At 47.9% G+C, this 16349-nt stretch overlaps 1 protein-coding gene across 2 annotated transcripts; it reads left to right on the top strand.

The window, feature by feature from the left end:
- The first annotated feature begins 526 nt into the window (after positions 1 to 526).
- Positions 527 to 14464, top strand: LOC123815126 (signal-regulatory protein beta-1-like). 2 transcript variants are annotated; one of them, XM_045833323.1, is made up of 7 exons: positions 527 to 700; positions 3248 to 3559; positions 4375 to 4692; positions 7479 to 7787; positions 11853 to 12179; positions 13289 to 13350; positions 14006 to 14464. In XM_045833323.1, the coding sequence occupies exons 1-7, from the start codon at positions 595 to 597 to the stop codon at positions 14237 to 14239; spliced, it is 1668 nt and encodes a 555-aa protein (XP_045689279.1). In that variant the 5' UTR covers positions 527 to 594; the 3' UTR covers positions 14240 to 14464. The 2 variants fall into 2 exon arrangements, with proteins under 2 accessions (XP_045689279.1, XP_045689280.1); XM_045833324.1 differs by having other exon boundaries at positions 13289 to 13398; positions 14006 to 14134.
- The last annotated feature ends 1885 nt before the right edge of the window (positions 14465 to 16349 follow it).

Below are 16349 nucleotides of genomic sequence, written 5' to 3'. Positions count from 1 at the left end.
GGAAGAAGCCCAGGAGATGGCGGTTGTGCTTGACATTCTCCTTCCCCAAACTTGGAGCCTGGCAGACAGTTCCGGGCAATGGGACGGGTCTTGGCTGACATTGTATGAGCTTAGGGGGTGATGGGGCAGGGTTTGGGTTCATGGTCCATGATGTACCTTTGTCTTATTGGGTTGTGCATGTCCAGGCTCACTTCACTGGTCTTTCCCAGGCCACATCCCATTCATTTCCTATGGTCCCCAAAGACATCCCTGAGCAGGGGCCAGAGCCAGCCCTGGATCATGTCTCCATGAGGAGGGGGCTCACCTTCCCTAGGGAGCTCTGTAGCAGAAGCTGGGGGGGAGCCAGTGCCTCTCTGTCCTGGCTGGCAGGGCATAAGAGACAGTCCGCACCCAGGTCCAAGGCAGGAGGCACCTCCCCTGCTGGAGACCTCAGCCCTGAGGGTTTGGTGTTTGGAAGGAAGCCTGGGCCACAGCGACCACTTCTCTCACACTGCTCCAGCCTGGGGGTGGGAGGGTGTCTGGGAGATACGTGCCCGCCCAGGCTGTCAGGACACCAGGCAGTGCCTCCTGGGTGCAGGCAGAGCCACATCTGGGATGGGTGCTGGCACGGACCAGAGACGCTGTGAGCCTGCCGCCATGCCTGCCACGCGTGGGCCGGCCCTGGGTTCCCTCCTGCCCACCCTGCTGCTGGGACTCACCGGTGAGTTCTGAGTGCTGCCCAAGGGGACCCTCAGGTCAGGCGGGGAGGCCCTCGGGGGTACCAAGTCCAGCCACCATGTGTGTCGAGGGGTGGGAAGGGGGACTGACACCCAGAGACCTAGCTGAGCTGTGTACCTGCTGGCCAGGGTGCTGTTTTGCACCTTCTCCTCAATGTGGACTTTGTGGGACATAGAGATGATGGGAGCTTTGGGGGCCAGGGGTTGGGGTGGGGGTCAGAGGGTGAAAGAGGAGCCCATCTCCCACCCAGTTTCTTTGATGTCAGCCCTGGTCTGGGTGGCCACCAGGTCTGGGTCAGAGAGGGCATGGAGGTGGGAAAGACAGAGGGAGAGAGGAGGCCCTGCGTGAAGGAGTACCTGGTGCTGTGGGAAGAGGGCTGGCGCTGCAGGGATCCTCTCTGACCTGCTCTACGTCCCCCCTTAACCACTAATAGGCTGTGTGATCTTGGACAAGTCACTCAACCTCTCTGAGCCTGCATTTCTTCCACTGTAAAATGGGGACAATACCAATACTCAGTTGGGATGTGGATGAAGATGAGTGCACACACCTGAAAGTATTTTACAAACCACGGGTGCTGTGTGCAGATGGGGTGATAGCTGTCATTAGGGCTCACTCAGAGGAGAGCACTAGGCAGGAGGTACCAGAGCTCACTGCTAAGGAGACATATTCCTATGGTTCCTGGAGCCGCCTTTCATCACCTGCCACCCTGTGCTGTCATTGCTGGTTTATTTGCACCCCTCCTCCCCCCACACACCTGACCAGATGCTCCCAGGGGCAGGGATCCTGTCTGACTCACCTCTGTGTCTCCAGCCCCCAGCTCACATGCTGGCTCAGAGCAGGGGCTCAGGGGATACCACTCTCGGATCTCTGCAGACTGTCCTGAGGGGGAGGGAAGCCTCAGGCACTGCCGTGGTCCTGGGACGACTTTAGGAGACAGATCCTAGTTAGGAGACAAAGTACTTTGTCCTGGCCCTGGCTCTGTGAGGACACAGGGAGCTGCCTCAGGTGGAAAGAGCCCCCATTGCTGGAGGTGAGCAAGAAGAGGACAGCTGCCCAGCGAGGCAGGTGCACTGTGTGCCAAAGGCGACACCTGGAGGAGGAGAAGGGCCAGCACCCTTGCCTGTGGTGATGCCTGACTCCACACTCGTGTCCAAAGTGGAAATCTCGATTCCTCACCACACCTCTCCCAGCCCGACTTGGTCCAGTCCCCGCCCCCTCAAAAACTAGAACCACCATCCACCCAGATGCTCGAGAGAAAGACCTGGGAGTCGCTTATCTGTAATTCATTGTGTCTCCCATCTTCCACCGGGTCCATTACCAGTCCCGGCTGGCTCTCTCCTCCAAGTGTGCCTCCATCCCTCCATTTCTCAGAGCCCCGCCCAGGTGCCGTCACCTCCTGAAGTCCACAGCAGCCTCCTCGCTGGCCTCCCTGCTCCCAGACGCCACCCTCCGGTCCGTTCTCCACACAACACCGCAATTGTCTTCAAAAGCCTGTCGATGGGCCCATCTTGCCGCTCAGCTACCGCCTCCCGGGGCCTCCCATCGCACTCTGAACAGGGGCGGAGCGGCCCTCTCCTGACGCCCCACACGACCTTGCCCAGTCGTCCCTCTTTGCCCACAGTGCTGCAGTCCTACCGATCCCTCAGCTTCCCGAGCCCACCACGCTCTTCCTGACCGAGGTCTTCTCGCCTGCTCTTCCCACTTTCTAGAAGGTTCTTCCCCTGCCCCTTCTCAGGGCCGGTTCCTCTGCATTCCTCAGTTTCAGCTTGAAATGTCACCGCCCCCAGGGCTCCTCCTGCCACTCTTCTAGAAGAAGTCCTCCCAGCATTTCCTCTCTCTGCACTCTCTGGGTGTCCCAGTTGCAATGATATTGTAGCCCGAAAGGACACTGGTGTTCGAGCTGCCTGTCAGTACCAAACCCAATCAGCAATGACAGTGATTGAATCTTTATGGGCACTTTATTCAGATGGCCTTCGATCTGAGAAGATGGCAGGTTCACACCCTAACAGACCATCTTGCCTTCTCTTTCTAGGCCTGACTTTTTATGACAGGGAATAAACAAGGTGCGGTGAGGGCTTTGAGATTCAGGGAGGATTAGGTGTGCAAAGCTTCAGCATTCCTGTCCTGTGCAGTTAGTTGTTCCCAGGGGCGGTGGCCATCTGTTTCTCCCTGGAACACAAAGCCCGGATGCCTCCAGGTGTCCCCAGGCGGTAATCTTTAGCAGTGCCCCAGGAGGTCAGCAGTTTTCCCAGTAGCCAGTTCAAACCTTATCTGTGGTTTCTGAAACAAAAGCTTTAACATACACACTACTTGTAACTTTTTACCTTAAGCTAAAATTTTCTAAGTCTTGAGTCTCCTATCCATACATTTGCTTGTTTACTTGTTACCATCTGTTTATATGATCCCTGAGGCTAGAACCAGACATGGTGCACAGTAGGTCCACAGGGCCTGGCAACACAGGCGCCTCTGATAGGCTGCCGAGTGCCGAGTGTGTCCAGCTCTCAGCTGCAGACCGGTGCTCTTTCCCCAGCTGGGCAGCCCTCGATCACGCTGACCGGCCCGCCTCAGAGGACAGCCCCTGGGAATCCTGTGTCTTTCAACTGCACCGCTGGCCCCTTCAGCTCCTCGAACTTCAACGTCACCTGGATGAAGGACAGAGATGAGCGTCCAGCCTCAGCTCAGGGCCTGGTGACTGACAGCAAAGGCAATTACTCTGTCACCAGTAAGGTGTGGGTCACACTGGTGCAGCAAGATGTCTCATCGGAGATCACCTGTAAAGTCACCCACAGGGACCTGGCAGAGCCCCTGCATAAGACCATGAACCTCTCCCAAGTGCTCCGAGGTGAGTGGGCGGGAGGGTTGTGACACTGTTTGCCCAGCGGTGCTGGCTTCCAAAGCCTTCCCCCCAAAGCCCCATGTCACTAACGGGAAAGTGAAATTCCTCGTTGCCAAGGCCCATCATGCAGTGCAGCCTTTAAAGGCACAGGCTCCGGGGTCAGCCATCAGGGTTTAACCCTCTGCACTGCTGTACAGCATGCGTGATGTTGAGCAAGTTGCTCAACCTCTCTGTGCCTCAACTTCCTCTCAGAATAGAAATAAAATGAAAACCTACCCCATAGGTGTCCTGTGAGGATTAAATGACTTATTTCTTATAAAGCACCTAGAGGAGTGCCCGGCACACAGTAGGCTGTTTACAAATGTTTAGCACCTGGCCCTACTTTCCATTCCAAGCATATATGTTCTATTAATATAGTTATTATTTATTTTAAATATTTATTATCCATTCAATAAATGAGTATTGACTATGGGTCAGGTACTGTTCTAGGTGCTGAGGATATATAGCAATAAATAAAGCAAGTCCCTATCCTCATGGGCATTATATTTTAGTCATTCTTAAAATTATATTTAATGATATGAAATATTTCAAACGTGCAGAAAATACTATGCTACCCATGCATCCCTACCCATGTTTAACGTCTGTTAACCTTTGACTTCATTTGCCTTACATTGAACATACAGAAAAAAAATTAGTCTTTGAAAAACAAGTAACGGATGAAAGAGCCAGACCACCTTGCCCCTTTTGGGGCAGGCGCGGCAGGCGCTGCAGGCGCGGCAGGTGTAATTTCAACAGTTGCTTCTTCCTCTTCCTCCACCCAGTCGTCCCCACCGTGAAGATCACCACCCAGCCCTCTCAGGCATACGGCCCGCACCAGAGAGTGAATCTCACCTGCCACGCGAGCCACTTCTACCCCTCCCACCTGCACCTCACCTGGATGGAGAACAGGCACACGGTCCAGACCGTGTTGTCCCCGCGGGTCACGAGGAACTCAGACGGGACCTACTCTCTGGAGCATGTGTGGCCGGCAGAGGCCAAGCCTGAGGGGAGCGAGTTTGCCTGCTGGGTAGTCCAGGATGGTCAGCCCCCAGTCCAGGCCAACATTACCCTGCAGGCTCAGGCACCACGGCAGCGGAAAGGTGGGTGTGGCCTGCAGCCCAGCCCCCCCGGGAGGCGTGGCTGAGAGGGTCAGCGTGAAAACCTGGGCCAGGGGCTCAGAGCAGCACGGGATGGACGTGAAGGAAGTTTGAGCACCTGGGCTGGTGATAAAACTCTCAGGCACCCACCCCTAAATCCCACTTCTCCCTCCCTCTCCCACAACCTTGCCAGGAAGGAGTGGGACTTCTCCTCCCCAGTTCCACACACTCTTCAGCTTGAAAGTTCTCCGCTTTAACACCTTGATTACAGGAAACTGCAGAGATTTGAGTGCTAGGCGCCCAAGTCTTTCCTTGGAAGGATTTTAATCAAACTTGTTCACCTGGAAATTTCTGTAAGTCAATTTTCATGCGAGGCCCGACAGGGTGGCTGCAACTGTGACCTTCTCTTTCTACTACTCAATTCGCTTTCTCCTTTCTCTACCTTTTACCCCCTCCCCTTTATTCTCTTCCTCCTCCTCCTCCTGCGCCTCCTTACAGCTTCTCATCTGTCTCACCCTTTGTGTCTGCAGTGACTTTCTCCACTAGAGGGTACTGCCGGCTAGCAGTTCAGACCCGGAGCAGCGAGCTGCTTTTTTGGTTCGGCTTCTATCAGTTTCGGAGAAGGATAGACGGGCGGGAGGAGATGGGCACTGAAAGCAAGAGTGGAGAGAAGGGAGAATTATGATTGGCCAGGCCTGGGTCAGCCAGGGCTAGACCGGAGCGTGGACTGACAGCTCTCCAGAACCCCAGGGAGTGGGGAAGGACTGCGACCTCCAGGAAGTATGAGCGCCTGCGCCTGCGTGAGCCTAGGATAGCCCAGCCACTACCGAGAAAGAGCAGATGGAATGCGCAGGGCTGGCGGCACAACACATCTTCGCAGCAGGGGCTTTGACCCTGCACTCCACCTCTCCCGGACGGACAGACTGCGCCATTACCTGGCTGCTGTAAGGGCTCTCCGAGGGAATTAGGTCATATTCAATTTCTATATGACCTAATGTTTGCTGTCCAGTGGGAAAAAAAACCCAAACTGGTCCTTTCCGATCAGAAGCAAGTTACATTATTTCTTTATTGACTTGTTTATTTAGCGACTGAGTCTTTCCTCTGTCTTACTTTCTCCCTTTGCCTGCGTGCTGGCCCACTGGGGCAAGGTCAGCCCCCTGAGAACAGCACTCTGATTCTCCCTCACCCCTGAGCAGCTGTTCCAAGCGTCCTGTGGTCTGAAAAGGGGAAGGGCAGCTTCCTTTCCTGGAGTTTGGTGCGAGGCACCTTTACAGCTGCACCTCCCCAGTCTGGCCCAGAAAACCTTCCTTCAGCACCCACCTCGGGTGCACTCCCAGCTGTGCCTCTGCTCGCGTTGGGCTGACGCCTGCAGAGCACTCACTGTCCCCAAGGTGGCCTCACATGCCCATGTGACCTCAGACAGCCAGGAAAGGCAGCAAAGGGACCAAGGCTCAAGGATCTCAGAGCTGAAATTGGAAGGCAGGGCTGTCTCCTTACATGTTCAGCATGCTTTTCTGGGTTTCTCTCTTCCATCCTGCCCGAGAACACAAATCCTAGTTATCTCAAGTCTCTTCTCAAATCAACCTTAAATACTCTGTTTCTGACATTTATTTCTTCCTGAATGGTCATAGCTGCCCATTTAGTTCTCACAATCGTCTCTCAAACTGGGGGGCCTCCTGCAAATCCCTGATGGGATTTACCCGTCGACACCTTCCTTACACGATGAGACTCTCAGCCTCTGACGCAAACACTGGCTCCTGTGTTTGGAGGTGGTCGAGCTTGGAGTCTGATGGATCGGTGTCACATGGCAGGGCTGCCGCTGACCCACTGTGACCCCAGGCACAGCACTGCCCCTTCCCCAGCTCAGTGTCCTATCTGTGCAGTGATAACTGTTGTGCATGCTGGGGGTTTGTTTCCTGACTTCTGCTTGACCGTGGGGCACACAGTGGGTGCCCTCCGATGCGTGGTTTGCTTGTCTCCATGGTGCCCACACCAGAGCTGGGCTAAAAGTAGGAAACTATTAAACTTGTTGTGAGTATGTGATGATAGACCACTTATTGAGTGATTAATATGTGCCACATATTCTACACTACTTTACTTAATTTATTTAGTGACTCTGAAGATTAAGAATCATCCCCATTTTGCAGATGAGGAAACCGAGGGTTAGAGAGTTGCTTTGCTCAGGCTCACCCAATGGAGGACCTGGAAACACAAACTTGGGTTGAATATGGTCCCAGAGCCTGTGCTCCTAACTTCTTCTCTGTGCCACCTGCTTTCACATGACCTGGCCTTGAGCAGTGAGGCACCCTTCCCTTCACAGGGACAGAGGGCAGAGCCGGGCCGTGGTCACAGGCACAGACCCTGCAGGGAGACGGCCGGGCTAAAAACCTTGGCTCTGCTACTGACTAGTGGTGGGCTCTGGGCAGGTTACCTAGCCTGTCTAGGTCTCAGTTTCCTCAGCTGTGAAATGGGAACAGTCATAGCTTCCACCTCCTAGGGTTTTGGGGAGAACTTGGTGAGTTAGGCAGACCCCACCAGCAGGGTCATATGACATGGGCATGGCTTCGAGATGCGGGTGGCAGTCGGACTTCTTCCACGCTGCTGGGCTCCCCTGTAGTTTCATGGTCTGGCTTCTGATAACAGCTTCAGAAATGAACTCCTTTAAAATGTAGCCTTTAAACCCTGTGGACAAGGAGGCAATGAGGTTTCCTGACAGAGATGCTAGGGATTTGTTCTCCCTGGGACTTGGGTACCTTCGTGTCCTCACACGGGGTGGTGTCTCCTTGCAGGCAGCAGCCCCTACCCTTCGGTCTTGCACGGCCCCCTCCAGCGATCTGAGCCGGGCACCAGCATCCGCCTGACGTACACGTCCTCCGGGTTCCCCACACAGCAGGTCACCGTGACCTGGCTTAAAAACAACCGCACGCTGCCACACCCCCAGACCAGCATCCACCTCAGTGGGGGCACCTACAATGTGACCAGCAGTGTGCTCATCCCCCTGCAGGCAAATGACATGCTCTCCCATGTTGTCTGCCTCGTCCAGCACAAGTCGAGGCCCGCCTTCCAGAAAACTGTCAGCCTGGACCAGTACCTCCGCGGTAAGGAGTTTCTCTTTGTTCAGCGGGGTCAGTCGGGTTGCAGACTCTCTGAGCCTCAGGCTCCTGGTGTGAAAAGTGGCCCATCCCCCACTTCCTTATGGCAATGATTTGACACAACGATACCTTTAAAGTACTGCAACACATGGCTCGCTTATATTAACCATGTAGAAGTGGCCATTGTTGTAATTTTTTATTATGACTACTATTCACGTCACCTCTCAGAACGCAGCTTTCTCATCTGTAACATGGAGACAAAACATTTTCCAGGAATAAGTAATAAATTTAATTTTATTATTATTTTATATGAAGAGGATGTAAAGGGCTCTGAAACGTCTACATTTAATGGACCACGTTGTCTTCTGATCATTACTCATACCTGGACAAGGGCCTAATTTTTCATCTGATATTTTTTGCCGATTTTCCTGGCCTGAACCAATTCTTGACAGGTGTGTGAATTCAGTGAGCTTGTAATATATTATGCTTGGAAGGGATCGTGGTGACTGTTCCATTGTTAGTGACAGCTCCAAAGCCCAGAGAAGGCAAGTGAGTGGTCCAAGGTTGCACAGCGGTAAAATGAATTCCTGACTTGCATGCAGGACTTTAAAAAGTACAACACATTTTCCTCTTTATTTTGTGTGCTACCATCGCGGAAGGAAACACATTGTCTCACAATACATAGGTAAAACTGTTGGCAATAACGTCTCGAATGAGCACAGCACGTGGTTGGAAAGCACCTCTGTGTGGGCTGGCTTATTTAATGTGTACAGGTGCCCTGTACTCTCTGTCCCACTCGTGGTTCACAGAAGGAAGCTGATGTTGGAGAAGTGAAGGCTCCCTGGGCTTGTAAAGCTGGTGGTTGAGGCGCATCTGACGTGATTGCTGGCTTCTGACTCAGCTGCTTACAGGCTGTGGCATCTCCTGCTAGTTACCTAAATTCTCTCAGCCTCAGTATCTGCCTGCAAAGTAGGAAAATGAGCCTTCAGGGATCCTTCTTAGCTGAGTATTTATTATATAATTCCTTGGAGTTAGGACAATTTCATAGAGAAGAAAAATCATAGAAAATGCAAGTCTCCACAAATGAACTGATTACTTATGAAACAAGCCCCCCACTCAAGGCCTCTCCTTGCTCAACAGTGCAGGCACCCCAGGTTGGGTTTTCTGTCATGGGAATGTTTTTGTGGGTGTCTTTGATTAGGCTCCCCTGAAGGCAGAGCCTGAAATCGGACCTGGGTGTAGGTGGAGTAAGGGGTGGGGATAACAAGACGGGGAAAGTGGGACACCCAGGAAATGGGGAAATGTCGAACTGGGTGTCCCTCTGGATGACTGAAGCTCAGCACCTCTGGGGGGCTTCTAAGGAACCGTGTAGATTAATTCTCAGGATGGTCCCACAAAAGAGGGGAGCCTGGGATGAGCCTGCATGAACAGGGTGGCATTTCATGGTTATGGAAGAATCTTGAGGCAGGGCATCAGGGAGGTGTCTTGGGAATTTGAGTTAGAAGTGGCCCCACCCAGCACCACTGCCAAGAGCTGAGATGGTCAGTGGGCTGGCAGAGGTGTGTGGATCCCAGAAACTCCCTACCCCGGGGGCGGGTCCTGCCTTGATGGATGTGTGTGTGGCCAATGGCAGTCCACACTGTGACAGAGAACCCACATGCACTGCAAAGTGAAGTTAGAGATCTGGGAACAGTTGTTATTTCAGAAAGTTGATGCGAATGGTGTTGGGGAACCTCTGAGATCATAGGCAAAGCCTCGCGTAGTTCAAGATGGAAAAAAGAGAAAAACAAATCTATGGCCCAAATGATTCTGTAGGCACTTCAGAAGAGAACACAGTAACAGAGGCCCCTGTGAAAATTGATAGAACACACAAATAATTTTTCAAAATTTCCTGTGCTGTGAATGTGAAATTTAAAATGAAGGATTTGCTGATACTGTAGTATGTGATTCTGGGGAAAAATTGTGCCAACTTCCTCACACTCCCAACACTTATTCTTTCTACAAGTTGGTGCAGAGCTTTGATTATATTCTATACTTAATTTAAAATGTAAATCAATAAAATCATTTTTATAATTAGAATGTTTTTCAAGATGAAGTTTCAACCAATTCCTTTTTGACAATTTCTATAGATTTTGCATAAATTCCTTCTAAGTGGCTTTTTGTTTTGTTTAGTTTTCTGATAACAAGGAACTTTTTGTGGTTATTTCATTTGTTTTTTGTTTTTTTAAGATTTTATTTACTTATTTTTAGAGAGAGGGGAAAATCTGAGAAAGAGAGGGAGAGAAACATTAATGTGTGGTTGCCTCTCACATGGTTCCCACTGGGGCAAGTGCCCTGACTAGGAATAGAACTCGAGACTCTTTGGTTCACAGCCCACTGAGCTACACCAGCCAGGGCTCATTTGGTTTTGTGAGGATTAAGTGAGATAACATATGCCCACTGCCTCAAACACTGCCATTCAGTGATGGAAGCAGTTATCCTCAGCTGTGCCCGGTATCTATCCTCCTGACCCTGCCAAGGACATCGGATAGCCAGGAGACCCCGCTGGTGGCTGGAATGGGCCATCTGAGCATCTTCATCCTTCTATTGTTTTTGCCACCATCGAGAGCTCATGACACATGATGGTACCTTACCTGGACTGTTCTCCATAGCTGCCATGCCAGTGACCAAGCCTTCACCATCTTGGGTTTCCCCTTCTCAGGGTCCTGCTCTTTGCTTGGTGTGAATTCCTGCTTGTGTGCTGAAGGGGAGAGACTGAGTACAGATTAGGACCTTCTGGGGATGGTGTCTTGCTGTGGCTCTCGTACCCATTAGCATCATCGTTGATAGAATTTAATAGATCTGGGTGGGTTGAGTATGGAGAAAGGCTATTTTGGGATCAGATACCCTTAGTTCTTTCAAATTACACAGCATAAGGAGTTACTCTCTCCACCCTAGACCAAGAGCTGAAGTCTGTCTTAACCAGCCCTGTGAAAACTAATCTTAGCTTAGACTATTTCATAATTTAAGAGTCTTGAGAACAGGGGAAGTGACTTACACAAGATCCTGCAGTTGGCTAAGGTGTCCGTGTGGGAACAGAATCTGACCTCCCATCCCTTGGTATAGTGTTAGAACTACAGAATGGTCTGTGTTCATATGAATTGTACTGAGATATTTCATGTTTTATAGTATTTAAAAATCCTCCAATTTTTCTTATTATCAATACATTCTATTGCACAGCTGAAAACCTGGTTAAAAAAAGTCTAGAAGCTGTTAGATCAAAATTTCAGAAGCCAGCCTTAAAGTCTGGGTGCCAGAATAACATAAGGACATAATGGTAAAGCATACTGTCTCTGACGTAATCCCAGCTACTTGTGACCTGGTGAAGGTGTTGGCAGGCTGTTACTTAACTGCTCCAAACCCATGTTCCCTCCTATGTAAAACCTTAGCATCTTTGAGTCATAAAGATTTAGAGTGTATGAATCTTCAAGTCTTAGAATTTACCAACTCATAGATTAGTCAACTGGTTCATAGATTTTTAAAAAATATTTATTTATTTTAAGAGAGAAGGGAAGGGAGGAAGAAAGAGAGGGAGAGAAATATCAATGTGTGGTTGCTTCTCATGTGCCCACACTGGGGACCTGGCCCACCACCCAGGCCTGTGCCCTGACTGGGAATTGAACCAGTGACCTTTTGGTTCACAGCCCATGCTCAATCCACTGAGCTACACCAGCCAGGGCTGATTCATAAATTCTTAAATGGAATTAAAACTTTATCTTTTAATTTTTAATGACCAAAATGGAAAATAAAGGAGAGAGCATATGACTTTCATTTTTCCCATTCGTTCTTCCATTCATCCTTCCATCCATCCATCCATCCATCCATCCATCCATCCATCCCAGCATGCACTCACTCATGCATTCACACTGTCATTCAATCGTGCATTTACTTAGGCATGCAGCTGTTGACCGGTGCCTACATCCTCCTCTGTACCAGGCAGGCCCTGGGCAGATGACCCCATCCTTGAAGAGCTCCCGGTCTCCCACAGTGGACTTCCTATAGTAATTGTTTGCTTTCCCTGCTCTGTGTCAGTGCCCCCTGCAGTGTCAGTGTCCCAGGCTTCACCTTCCTCAGACTTGGTGGCTATTACCTGTCATGTGCAGAGATTCTACCCACAACGTGTGCGTCTCACCTGGATGGAGAACTGCGAGATGTTCACAGGAGCTGAGAAACCCATATCCAAACAGAATAGCGATGGGACCTACAGCCTGGAAAGCTTGCAGTTGGTAAACGCATCAGTGCAGGGCTCTGAGCGGGTGCTCACTTGTATGGTGCAGCATGAGGCACAGCCTCCTACCTTGGCCAATCTCATACTATCCCCAGCAGTCCATGCCACTTACATGCCTACTGAAAGCCCAGGTAAGCTCACCTCTTCTCTTATGAACTGCTGGGTCACCTCTGTCTGCTGGGTGGATTCCAAAAGGCAATGGGGAAGCGTGCGCGTAATTGTTAAAGGCTTGCCCAACTTAAGAGTCTGTGATTCCTTAAATACCCAGAATAGTTTCTGGCCTGTGGCTTCCTTTAGATGTGGCCCTCTTGAAAGGTTCTTTCATTTCTGAGGAAAGAACAATCTCCCAGCTCAACCTCCTTGAAAATTCCTTAAAGAGTTCATCTTAGGATGCTTACTTACCTGCATTTCTATGATGGTCTTCAGCAGTGCTCTCTTGTTAAAACAGTGTCTTTGGGTTATATGAAGATACTTGTCCATAACCATACATAAGCACATAAGCACGCCTTTAGGACTTGCTTGAACCACCTTACCCTGTGGACCCCATGGCATTTGCTGTCATGACAGAGACGGCCTTTGCACTTAATTCTTCTACAGGTTCTTGACCTCTCCGTGCTTTGGCGTGGTCAACAGTGGATGAGTCTAATGCAGTGTAGATTCACTGAATGAAGGTTCCTAACTCATAGGGTCCTTGTGAAGATTAAATGAATTAATATATGTAAATTCTACTTATATATCTACAGTAAATGTCAGCTACTATTATTTGAATTCCAACAAAATTATTTTAAAATTTAGTTCACAGTAATTATAGTGTTGTAAACTCAGGAAGCAGAGTCAGTTATCCTCTCAGAGCTTCAGTTTACTCACCTGTAAAATGGTGCTGATGATACCAGCCTCCTGAGATTGTATTAAAGGTTAATTTAAATGACCACAAGGCCTTGAGGACACCAAGCTCTGTACTGTGGAGGCTTGTTCCTCTGGATACTGGCACATTAGCTGGTGTGTGACACACGTTCCAAATCAATATTTGTTGAGTTGAATTCAAGGTGAGGCTAAATAGTAAAGATCATTGCTTATTTCCAAGAGGAAGCTGAATGTAGAGAAAAGAACATGAGCTTGGAATCAGATAGAATTGGTGCAATTAGTAATTCTCAAGCTTTGCAGCAACATGACATCAAAGAAAGTATTTAAACTTGTGGAGCCCCAGTTGATGTTTCCTTCTGCCCACTGGTATTTTTAGGACCAGAGACACCTGTCCTTATCTTTTTGGCTTTCCTCCTGGGCCTCAAGGTGCTGCTGGTGGTGAGTTTCACAGTTACCTACATCCACAGGTGGTGGAACCTATAACAGGTAATTTGGGGGCAGGCTGTAGTCCTTAGGGAAGGAGGTCAGACCATTGTAATGGGCTGGCAAGAGGAGTCCAGGGCATGCCCACAAAGTCACATGGCACCCACAAGGGTGGTCCAACCCACAAGAGGGTGAACACTCATTTCCTCCAAATGTCTCCTGGAATTCTAAGAGCTTTTAACTCTCAAGCACTTTGTAATAATGCGCTGGATTTTGAAGGCTTTCAAATTAAGTTCTTTGGAACCCAGGAGGTGAGAGGGCCAAGATATGCAGGTGGGATGAAGGTCAAAACTTTGAGACCAAAATTCCAAAGATTCCTCCATAAATTATTATATATTTTAGTTTTTATATATTATCTTTGTAATGAATAAGAAAGTATTGGTGAACTCAATTACTGCAATTCCTGTGAGGGACTTGAAGGGGCTGACTGTTGGTAAAGATGCATGTGGGTATGGAAGGGGTGCAGATTTCAGAAAGAAGTGTTGGGGTGTAGTTTTGAGTGGCTTTCTTTCTGATCTGCACCATGAACCCCAGCCAAACAGAATGCCTGTCACTTAGCAGATGCTCAATAAATGTTTGTGAAATGAATGAATGAATGATTTTTCTACAGCTCTTCCCTGCACTGCGATACATTGCCTCCTGCCTTCTCCAAGGGGCTCCATTGAAGAGAAGAATCTGCAAGGACCTGCACGTTACCCAAGACCCCTCCCCTCACTCTGCCAGCCCCACCTGCACCAAGGACAAGCTCCCTCCACACACCCTCCTGATGTTCCTCCCCACTGATAATAAATCTGAGTCAAGGACGAACTTTGGCCGTGGGGACTCGGGAATGTCTGGAGGCTGATGCATGTAGAGATTCAGCCTGGCCGTGTCTCCACCCAAAACAGAACCAAGCAGATAAGAAGAATAGGTTTCCTATCCTCCTCTGAGAGTGAACAACCCTTAATATTCAGAGCAGATTCCACTTTTACCCAGAACTTTTATGAGTATGATTTTATTTTAACACATTAGATATTTGAAATCACTGAGTTGAATAAACATTTTACTACTCTGAAATATATAAAGAATATTAAAGGTATTCATGAACCTAACACCTATCTTTGTGGAATATTAACATTTGCCATTATACAGGGTCTGGCACAAATAACACCCCTTTTTTATTATAAAATCTTTTATTACAAAATTATAAGCATGTAATTCTGTAACATAACAATATTATACTCAAGCACACCATATAGCATTTTAGGTGAAAATTTTAAATTAAAACTATAAATTATTGCACCCATATTATTGCCCTACCAACCACACTAATGTGGGCGTTACTTCTGCTGGACAGGCCCTTTGTGGGCCTGCTGTACAGTATTCTCTGTTCCCTTTGAGCACTGTCCTGAATTGTGTGTTCATTGCTCTCCAGCATCTTACACTTTTACCACAATGTGTGCAAACCCTTAAGTAATATCTAGTATTACTTTGCATGTTTCAAGTTTTCTGTAAATGCTGTCATTCTGTAGACAACATCTGGAACTAATTTTTTTATGCTTACCATTGTTTTGAGTGTTTGAATAATGTTGATATATGCAGCTTCATTTTCTTAATTCCCTACTGCTCTACAGTTTTCTATTATAAGAATAAGCCATAATTTATCTCCAGACAGGCTCGAAGCTTTCTCTGATGTTTTGCTAGTGCAGCTTCACAACAAACATTCTATCTTTGTTTCCGGGCACGTAGGGAGAGTCCCTCCTGTTCCCCTAGTGGGGCAACAAAGAAGCAGTGTTGGTGTCATCTGGGAGCTTTTGTTACACAAAGAAAAGTTTTCAGTTTTTGATCAAGTTTTGCTCTTTCCATTGATACTTCTGACCTAAGCATATTTTTCAGGTGTGTGTGTCGATGTGTATTTGGTAGGGATCTTTTTTTTCAATTACAGTTGATGTTAAATAGTATTTTATATTAGTTTTTTAGTGTGCATCATAGTAGTTAGACATTTATACAATTCACAAAGTGATCCCTCAATATTTCTGGTATCCTCTGGCACCATATATAATTATAATAATATTATTGGCTATATTATATTTCCTATGCTGCACGTTACATCCCCATGACTGTAACCACAAGTTTGTACTTCTCAGTCCCTTCACCTTTTCAAGCAGCCCTCCAACCGCTCTCCCATCTGGCAACTGTCAATCAATTTGTTCTATTCCTTCCATGAGGATAAATTACCCAGCACTCACTGATCCGCACGGACCTTTGCCATATATCACATTTCCATACATACATGGTTCTCTTTACGAGCTTTCTGCTTCATTAAGCTGCTTGTCTCACGGTCAGAACTACTTTGTCTTAATTAGGATAGCTTTGTAATAACTTCGATACCTCTTTTGGGCAAATCTTCCACCTTTTCTTTTGGGGCTATACTTGGCCCAAATGCATGTTAGAATGCCTTTGTCAAGTTTCACAAACAATTTCTTTAGAATTATTATAAAATTACATTGAATTTATATATTTATTCAGGAAAATTGAGATGTTTTAAATATTGCATTTTCCATTCATGGTCATAATATACTTCTATTTATTTAGGTTTTCTTTTAAGACTCTTAGTTCACAATTTCACATGTTTCCCACCTCCATAAATGTTCTCATGTGTTTCTAATTAGAGCTATCTTTAATGTTTTCTAGTTTATGGAATCTTTTAAAATCATAATTACTGTTTTAAATGGTCTTTGAATACCCTTTAGGATGGTAATTGGTTTTGATCATCAATCTTACAACCAATAGCTTATAAAAAGTCCTACTAGTGCTCATAGTATGGGCACTGTTTTTATGTGTAACTCTTATAACAACATTAATCTAATTATCTACAAGTGGTTATTGCCTTTATCAACGTTATATACGCACACAGTTAAAATGTCAGCTAGTTCCATAAATCCTACATGTGAAAACTGGCATCTCCCTAACTT

The sequence above is a fragment of the Phyllostomus hastatus genome, unplaced genomic scaffold (assembly GCF_019186645.2).
Source record: "Phyllostomus hastatus isolate PE091 unplaced genomic scaffold, TTU_PhHast_1.1 phas_contig_17, whole genome shotgun sequence".
Lineage (NCBI taxonomy): Eukaryota > Metazoa > Chordata > Mammalia > Chiroptera > Phyllostomidae > Phyllostomus > Phyllostomus hastatus.
This window is presented reverse-complemented; position numbering and strand designations above follow the sequence as displayed.